Genomic DNA, 9525 nt, shown 5'->3' with positions numbered 1-9525 from the left:
AAGTATCTGCTACCAGTGGTCCTAAGTTTTGCATATCTAAAAGACTATTGGTCCACGGCCTCTAGAGCAGAAATTCCTACAAACTCAAGGGCTTTTGCTAAGCCAATGACTCAAATACATAGAAGGAACATGAATGGATTTGTGTGCATGGTGTGTCTGTCTGTCTGTCTGTGGTGGTACTGGGTTTTGAATTCAAGGCCTGGGCACTTCCCTCAGCTTTTTTTTTTTTTTTTGGTGCTGAGGAATCGAACCCAGGGCCTCATGCATGCAAGGCAAGCACTCTACCACTGAGCCACCTTCCCAACCCAATGCTGACCCCTTTGTCTACTAATTCTCTCCACAAAGGTCCCTGGTTCCCAGTGGACTTGCTCTCCTGCCCTCCTCTCCTCTAGCCTCACAGCCTTCCTCTGCCCTGGCCTCAGAGCTGGCTTACATGGAGTTCCTTCTCTGCAGTCCGGGGCTGGCTTCTCCACTGACCCCCTGTGGGCAGCCTCTCTTAGTGCAGTGGTGAGGCCAAAATAGATCACTGCCCAGCTTTCTCAGGCTTTCTCACAGCCATTCATATGAACCTGACGGGACGGGGCGGGGGGAGGGGGTGTATGTGCAGGGAACTGCTGGTTAAAGGGAAGAAGCCCACTCTCCCTCCCACTGAACGCCATAAAGAGAAAATAACAAGGTAAACAGGGTCAAACCAATGAAACTAATAGGATACCCTGGAGCCAATGAGGTTTTCTGGGGTTTTTTAATATTGTTTTTCATGCTCTCTGCTTCCTAGCCACCATGAGGTGATCAGGTCTACCACACTCTCCACCACTTTCCCCTCCTGCAGGCCTGACATAATCGAACCAGCTAGAGTAGACTGATACCCTTGAACCTGAGAGCCAAAATCAACCCTTCTGTTGAATGCTGGTGGCTCATGACTGCAATCTTAGCTACACAGGAGGTTGAGGAGATGTGAGGATCATGTTTCCAAGCCAACCTGGGCAGGCAAATCCATGAGACTCATTTGTCCAGTTAACTACCAAAAAGCTGGTAGAGGAGGTATGGCTCATGTGGCAGAGTTCCAGCCTTGAAAAAAAAAAAAAAAGCTAAGGAATAGTACCTAAGTCCTGAGTTCAAGCCCTGCCTGGTACTTCATAGAAAATAATAATAATAAATACTCTTTCTCCTTTTAACATGTTTGGCCAGGAATTTTGTCACAATGACAGACGGTCATCTTAGCATAAGATGAAGACCTTGTGTCCCACTGGAGCAAATCATACCCTATGCCAAAAGGATACAGCCTACTTTTCTCTTTTTGATTTGGGTTTTCATTTTTTAGTCAGTTTTGTTTTTGTTAGTTTTCTTTTGTCATGACTAAGGGAAACTTAGACTGGGCATTGAAACTTTATGGTAAGAAATTGGTGACACCCTAGCTAATTGCAAACAAAAGATAATGAAAATATCCTCTGCATAACACCTTCATAATAACATTAAAATTAGAAATTTTTAAAAAGAGATAATCAGCTTGTAAGTGCTTTATGCAATCACAGTTTCAGAGTTTTTGTCTTGCTTCTTTAGGACAGGGTACCTTTGCTCTTCTAATTATGCAAGAAAATCAAAGTGTGTTGATTTTAAAAGGCTCATTATCACCAAAAGCCCTATTTTTCTGTCACTATGGATCTAAAATTTCCCTAAATTATATTTAAATAAGTCTTTGATTTTTAAAAAATGCATTACAGGAGAATTCCATGTAGAGATCTTCAAGCAAAGTTTTTAAGGCCAAACCTTAAAGAGCAATCTGCTCTTTTTTGTTGTGTTGTTTGGAGCAGATGTGCAAATGATTTCAGAGAAAGCCGAGCATTCCTTACTAAAAACACTGAATCACCAGAAGCATATGGAATTTCGGATTATTTTGGTTTGGGAATATCTGCATACAAATAGAGATCTTTTTCTTTTCTTTTCTTTTTTTTTTTTTGGTCCGGTTGTGGGGCCTGAACTCTGGGCCTGGGCGCTGTCCCTCAGTTCTTCAGCTCAAGGCTAGCGCTCTACCACTTGAGCCACAGCGCTACTTCCAGCTTTTTTTCTTTTTACTTATGTGGTGCTGGGGAATCGAACCCAGGGCCTCAGGCATGCAAGGCAAGCACTCTACCACTGAGCTACCTTCCCAGCCCTCTTTTTCTTTTCTTTTCTTTTTTTTGTTGGTTGTAGGACTTGAACTCTGGGCCTGGGCACTGTCCCTTAGCTCTTCAGCTCAAAGCTAGCGCTCTACCACTTGAGCCACAGCACCACTTCCGGTTTTCTGGTGGTTAATTGGAAATTAAGAGACTCATAGACTTTCCTGTCCAGGCTGGCTTTGAACTGTGATCCTCAGATCTCAGCCTCCTGAGTAGCTAGGATTACAGGCATGAGCCACCAGCACCCAGCAAATAGAGAGATATCTTTGAACTAGGGTGCACATCTAGGCACAAAACTCATTAATGTTTTGCACTTTGCTTTCTACATAACATTCTGGGCAATGGGTTTAACAATCTGTGCCTGAAATAGCTTCACTCGGGGGGCAGGTCCTTCCATGCAGGAGAGAAGTTCGGGGCAGGGATGGGAGGGTTCTAGGGAAAGCTAGAGAGGACACCAGGGCACAGCTCATTGTGAGAACTTGGGTTTTGCTGGGAGTGGGCTGGAGAGCTTTCAAGGGATTTGAGAAGAGCAGGGCAGTGCCGGCTACCATTCCTGGTTTTCACAGTGATTGCTGGAATGGCAGAGGCAGGAGAGCGGGGACCTTTCCAATCTGCTCATCTCTCAACATGCAAGGGAAAAGGAGGACACTGTGGGCAGACCAGCCACAGGTGAAATGGGGCATCACCTACCGGGTGCACTTTAGATGGGTCATCGAGCTCCAACCTGCCCACCACACAGCCAGCTTCCAGCACGGCTCCTGGCCGCTTGATGTATTTCACGTGGCCACTCTCCTGCACGTTCAGGGTCATGATCATCTTCATCACCTGGTTGCAGAAAGAAGATGGAAGGCAGAGCCCATCGCCAGGGCTGGGCTGTGTGTGCGGCACAGAGTCCCACAAAAGGAGGGACTCTGTGAGCAAGGGCTGTGCCATGGAAACAGATCGACTGCCCCCATAGCCTCAAGCAGTAAGCTGGCTGTAAAGTGGGCACAGCACACTCATGAGATAGCTCAGCCTGCAAAAACAGCCAGGGAAGCAGGGAAATGGATGCTGTGTCTGTCTGTCTATCTGTCTGTCTGTCTATCTGTCAGTACTGGGGCTTACACTCGGGAGGCTTTTTGATGATCACTTGGAGATAAGAGTCTCTATGCGGGCTGGCTTTCAATTGTGATCCTCAGATCTCAGACTCCTGAGAGGAGGCTGGAGGATCATAGAGGTGAGCCGCTAGCACCCAGCAAGGTTTACCCCTTTTTAAGGGTAGTCATCGTGTGAATTAACCAGTTCTTTCCCATTCTTGGGGAGATTTTTTTTTTCCCACTGAGGATTGCCAGGCTGAGCCCCATGGTCTGGGCCTCCTAGGAATCTGCAGGCTGTGGTCAAGATGAGGGGGAGGCCCATCAGCTTGGGCACAGGCCATGTCGGGGGAGCAGGGGTTGGAGGCCGCAGAACCACGCCCAGGGCCGGCCCTGCAGTCACCTCCATCTCAGCGTAGCTGCTCCCCGCTTCCACATGGCCCCCATCCTCCACCGTGTACTGAGTCAGCTTCCCAGCCGACGGGGACCTCAGGATGGTGGGGTCGTTCTCCTTCTCAAACACACATGTCTTGTTGCCTATGGTGATCCGGTAACTGTGAGAGAGGAAGAGTGGGGGACCGGAGGGGGACACATAAGGACCCCAGACCCAGGAAGCCCTAGTCCAGCTCTGGGCAGCCTTTCACTTGTCCTAAAGGCTGCCAGGTTGTCACCTGTGGCTCGGAGTGAGCGACTCTACATTCCCAAATGGTGGCAACCGATGCTTATAATGGAGACATTGAAAGTGCGAGAGAGGAGCAAAGAACATGCTTCTTTTCTGGCTGAAACATGCTCTCTTCCCCCTCACCCCCACCGCGTTCTATGGTTTGAACTCAGCGTCACCTGCTAGGTAAATTCTCTACCACTTGAGCCATGTCCCAGCCACTAAATCTTCACCATCAACCCGATGGGGAAGACAAAAGGATACTGAGTAAAGATCACAGAAGCTTTCAATATTCTTGTGTGTGTGTGTGATGCACGCACACGTATGTGTACACACATGTGCTGGTCCTGGGGCTTGAGCTTAGGCTTGGATGCTGTCCCTGAGCTTCTTTGGCTCAAGGCTAGTGCTCTACCACATGAACCACAGCTCCTTTTCCAGCTTTTTGTTGGTATTGGAGACAAGAGTCTCAAGGACTTTCCTGCCGGGGACTGGCTTGAAACCACAATCCTTAGATCTCAGCCTTCTGAGGAGTTAAGATTACAGGTGTGAGCCACCCATGCCAGGCTAGAAGGTTCCAATATTCTTGGTGGATAGAACATAGATTAGAAAAGAAATAATAAAGCTGGACATGATGGCACATGCCTGTAATCCCAGCACTTGGTAGGCTGAGGCAGGAGGATTGTTAAGGTCTAGGTCAGCCTGAACTATAGAGGGAGGGAGGGAGGGAGGAAAGATGAGAGGAAGGGAGGGAAAGAGGGAGAGAGAGAGAGGGAGGAGGGCCACTGTCAGGTGTCAATCTCCTCTGCCTTAAACATCAAGGACTATAGAACACACACACACACACACACACACTAACTGCACATACACATGCAGGCACACACACATATACACATGTATCTATACTGCTGCTGGAAGGCATATCTACTCTACAACCATCCTGTGTGAACATGGTGGCTCAGACACAGGTAGGCCCCTGGCTACCCTCCTGGCCAAATATAAGGCCCCTCCCTCAGCTCTGAATCCTTCCAGGTCCCTAGAAAGACGACACCTGGAGCCCCCCCCCCTCCCCAAGGTCCTGCCGGGCCCCCAACCTCTCTCCGGACACCCTCAGAATGTGCCCGATGGACCTCGTTCAGGGCCCAGTCCGCTTGGCATTTCCAGCTCTGCCCACAGGTGTGGGCAGCCACGCACCTGTCCACCTCTTCCTTCAGGTAGGTAGTGTAGCTGTTGCCGTTGTAGGAGAGCAGAAGACCCCCGTCGTTCAGCCGGTGGGCGTCGATCTCGATGTGGCAGCCATTCATGATGAGAACGAACGTGGTCAGGGACTGCCGGGCCACCTGCGGGGGAGGGGGATGTCACCCCTGCTGTACAGTGGTGGGGAAGCGCTGGCTGCCAGTGCGGGAGTGGAAGCCCCATTCTCCCCAGCCCCAGGTTCCTACGTAGAAACCTTACATCAAACGTAGTATTAGGAGGCGGGGCCTCTGGTGATAGCACATCTAGAGGATGGAGGATTCATGATAGGATTTGTGCTCTTATAAAAGGACCCAGAGCCCGGCTCCAGTGGCTCACACCTGTAATCATAGCTACTCAGGAGGCTGAGATCTGAGGATCATAGTTCAAAGCCCATGAGACTCTTCTCTCCAACAAACCATTCAGAAAACTGGAAGTGGCGCTGTGGCTCAAGTGGCAGAGCGCTAGCCTTGAGCTGAAGAGCTGAGGGACAGCGCCCAGGCCCAGAGTTCGAGCCCCACCACCAAACAAACAAACAAGAGACACCTCCCCTCCCCTGCCCCGCCCCTTCTACCATGTGAAGGCAGTGGGAGAAGGTACCAGCTTCAGGCTGGGAAGTGGCCCTCACCAGACACCAAATCTATACTTGTAACTTTGACCTTGAACTTTCCAGCCTCTTGTGAAAGAAGAGATAGAGGAGACACAGGCACAAAGGAAGATAATCACACACACACACACACACACACACACAGAAGAAAGCCACATAAATATGATGGGACTGCAAACTAAAATATCAGGGGCTGCCAGCAGCTCCCAGAAGCAGGGAGGGCTAGGACAGCTCCCTTCCTGACGCCCAGCTGGCACCTTGACTGTACCCCCACCTCCTGGTCTCTCCGGCCACCAGACGGCGGCGCTGTCACCATACCACAGCAGTCTCCCAGACAGTGTGTGGGGATCTCTGCACATGGCTCGGACTCACATAGCCAGCCCAGACTATGTGGGAAACCTAGCTGCTCAGACTCAAGCACAAGAAAAATCTACTCCACATTTCAGGGGCGGTTCATGGGTGACGTAAATTCCCTCAAGCATCCGGAACACTGGAAACATCGGAGAGGCCCAAGGGCCTTTTACCTTGAGAATGTACTTGACACCTCCGTAAATTAACTCTACGTCCACAATGTTCAACAGCGAATCTGCAGGGAGGACCTGGCCCCTGCAAGATAAGATAGACTTGCCATCAGACTGGATAGGGACCAATCACAGACCTGCCGTCAGACTGGATAGGGACCAATCACCAATCAGTCCCCCCCTCCCCCCCCCCTGAATTCAGCAAGATCACCCAGGGGGACTGGTGGTTGTGGCTCAGTGGCAGGTTGTAAGAGTTCCTGACCCTAGTACCAAAAAATACATAAAATCTCTTGCTAGTGCAATAGAAAATTAAATTTGATTAAAAGGCATGGGACACAGACCATATCTGACATTAATTCCTCAGAACTCGGCATTTTGAAGGATATGAACCTTTTTTTCTTTTTCTTTTTTTCTTTTCTTTTTCCTCTGTGTGTGTGTGTGTGTGTGTGTGTGTGTGTGTGTGTGTGTATGTGTGAGTGTCCTGGGGCTTGAACTCAGAGCCTAGGCACTGTCCTTGAGCTTTTTTTTTTCACTCTACTACTTGAGCCACAGCTCTACTTCTAGCTTTTTGGTGGTTAATTGGAGATAAGGGTCTCTTGGGAACTTTGAAGGATTGACTCCCACCCTGTTTTCCCAAGTGGATACAGAGATGTTCCTGCTTAGACTGGACTTTAAACCATGATCCTGAGAGCTCAGTCGGCTGAGTAGCTAGGATCACAGGCGTGAGCCACCAGCACTTGGCAGATATGAACTTTTAACAAGGCGTTCTGGGGAAAGATGAAGGGTGAGTAATTTCAAAATACAGTGCAACCATATAAAAAGATGGTACAAGTAGCCTCCACAATCAGGGAGGCTACTACTAGTCAATAAGGGGTTGGATGGGGAAAGAGAGAGCCATGGGGAGGGTTATTCTGACCATAGTATATGCGAGTCTGAAATGTCATGGTGAAACCCCTGGGAGTAATTAATACACACTAAAACAGGAAGAATAATAAGAAAGTAAAATGGGCTCTGTTGAGGGGTAGGCACCAGCGAGAGGGGTCGGGAGGAATGAAGAAGAGGGTGGATGAGGATGACCGTGGCTGATGCAGTTTATTTGCGTGTATGGCAATAAATACAGAGCAACAAAACCTGTTGAAATTATTTTCTAAAGCTGGGAAAGTGATGGAAGGGGTGAGGTTGCTCAGGATACATGTGTGCACATTTCTCAACAAAACACACCTTGTACAACCTGTACCTGCTGAATGAGTGAATAAGGACATAACGTAAACAGCTTTCGGGGGAGCCCAATCTATCATGGCTTCTCAGAAAAGCTTCCTGTATGGGGAGTGTTCATTGCTGGGAAAGAAGCCAGCGGGGATTCTGGCTCTGTCATCACGCATGAACCTGACTGCTACCTGTGCTAAACCACCTTGCCCCTCTTGCCCAGTGGTTTCCTGTGGTTCTCACATGGGAGGTGATTCGGCTCTATTCCAGGGACACTCAACACTGACTCGGGGGAATGGGCTCCTGGCATCAAGCAGGATGGCTGTCACCCAACCAGGCACACAGAACGGCCCCACTGGGATCCACAATGCTATTCTAACCATCACGGGTGCTGAGGTGGAGAGCTGATGGTAAGCAGCTGGCCATGCCCTAGCTTTCCAGTAGTCTCCTGGTAGCCAGGTGAGGACCAGGGAAAGAAACATCAGGAGAGATGATCTTTGATCTACTCCGCTTCTCAATGCACCTCCATGCTCTCTGAACTTCATGTCAGCAGGAAGCTGTTTTGGACTGTCTGTCCAGGCCTCAAGGACCCCCCAGCCCCACCTCTACCCTACTTCACGGAATTCTCCACCCCACCTCCCCCGCCACCCAATCCCCTTCCCCGACTCTTCCAGGGCAGCTCTGGTTGGAAACTGCAGAAGCAGCCTGGTGGGAGGAGCTCACCAACTGCCTGGTCACCGATTGGTCACCTAAATAAAGCACACGTTGCCTTCCATGGCCTCCACAAATACCCCCCCAAGATGGACAAGGCTGATGATGCCCAGTACCTTTCCAGGGAGTGCAGGAAATCCGTCATACAGTCTCTGAACTTCGCATCGGCCACGTTCAAGGCCCCACATACCACCCCGAGCATGATGTCTGGCTTCTCTGCCTAGGAGACACGGGGGGGGGGGTGTCAGTGTCAGTGTCCTGTCCCCAGCCCCCATCCGCAGGGGGAGCCACAGACACGGGCGCCTCCCCACCTGCACTTTCTCAGCGATGAGGTGATCCAGCCACCCGGTGTCAATGTCGTTGTTCTGGAAGCTCTCAGTCTCCAGCAGGTTGATGAGATATTCCACCGTGGTCCTGAAGTCACCCCGGATGGACAGCTCCTTCAAAGCCACCACCATGTTCCTAGAGAGGGAAGGGCACGCCACTAGCTTCCAAGTCCATGCAGAATGTCTGTGGACATTCTGTAGCATGGTTTTTAGAGTGCCAGAAAGACACAAGAGGTAAGAGGGGCCCTGGGACAGAGGGGTGTCACTTCAGCTTTAACATGGACAGGCTGAGGAACCTCATACCAGTGGCTTAACCACTCCCCGGACAGCGGTTCACCTCATCTGGAAAATGGGGGAGTAACTGTGACGTCATGAGGACCCCTGAGGATCACCATGAGATTCTCGGTGTAAAGTTACTGACAATCATCGGCAAATGTCAGCTGTGTGTGTGACGACCATTTCATTCTTATTAACTATGGCTGTCATTCATGGTGGATGGAGAAACAGCCCGTCTCTCTGGCTGATGCTCAGTCTGTCTCACCCAGGATCTAATCGGATCTCTCATCCCCAGCACCCAGGCTGCTTTCTTGCCAGCCACACCACTGTGTCTTCTGAGGACAAGTATCACTGTGACCTGGCTAAGGAGGAAATGGATGGAAAAGAGGTGAGGTATGAATGCACCTCTTCTTGGAGGTGAGGCTTTTCCACTTGTGAGCAGGTGTGGGGCAGGGGCAACAATGGCTTCAGTATAAAAGTGAGAAAAACAGAAGCAGCACTGTGGCTCAAAGTGGTAGAGTGCTAGCCTGGAGCAAAAAGAGCTCAGGGACAGCGCACAGGCCCTGAGTTCAAGCCCCACAATCAACAAACAAAAAGAAAGGTCAATTCATTATAAAGTGAACTGGGTTTTACTTCTCTTTGTGCCTATGTCAAGACAGGAGAAATAAGATGGGGTGCTTCATTGGAATTTAGGGGGGTCCTGTCGACTGGGTTTTCAGCCCTGCAGAAACCTCACTAAATGGGGGATATGGGCCTTG

At 50.0% G+C, this 9525-nt stretch overlaps 1 protein-coding gene across 1 annotated transcript in view; it reads right to left on the bottom strand.

Annotated features, from left to right (window-relative positions):
- The window catches only part of Acacb (acetyl-CoA carboxylase beta), a 66801-nt gene that overhangs the window by 34124 nt on the left and 23152 nt on the right, over positions 1 to 9525 (bottom strand). The window contains exons 13-18 of the mRNA XM_013014316.1: positions 8477 to 8627; positions 8282 to 8385; positions 6252 to 6333; positions 5082 to 5227; positions 3633 to 3783; positions 2847 to 2981 (exon numbers count right to left, since the gene is read on the bottom strand). Coding sequence (XP_012869770.1) covers positions 2847 to 2981; positions 3633 to 3783; positions 5082 to 5227; positions 6252 to 6333; positions 8282 to 8385; positions 8477 to 8627 — 769 coding nt within the window. The remainder of the gene's footprint in view (positions 1 to 2846; positions 2982 to 3632; positions 3784 to 5081; positions 5228 to 6251; positions 6334 to 8281; positions 8386 to 8476; positions 8628 to 9525) is intronic.

Source organism: Dipodomys ordii, unplaced genomic scaffold, assembly GCF_000151885.1.
Source record: "Dipodomys ordii isolate 6190 unplaced genomic scaffold, Dord_2.0 Scaffold23, whole genome shotgun sequence".
Taxonomy (NCBI): domain Eukaryota; kingdom Metazoa; phylum Chordata; class Mammalia; order Rodentia; family Heteromyidae; genus Dipodomys; species Dipodomys ordii.
Note: the sequence above shows the minus strand (reverse complement) of the source record. Positions and strands in the feature narration are given on the sequence as shown.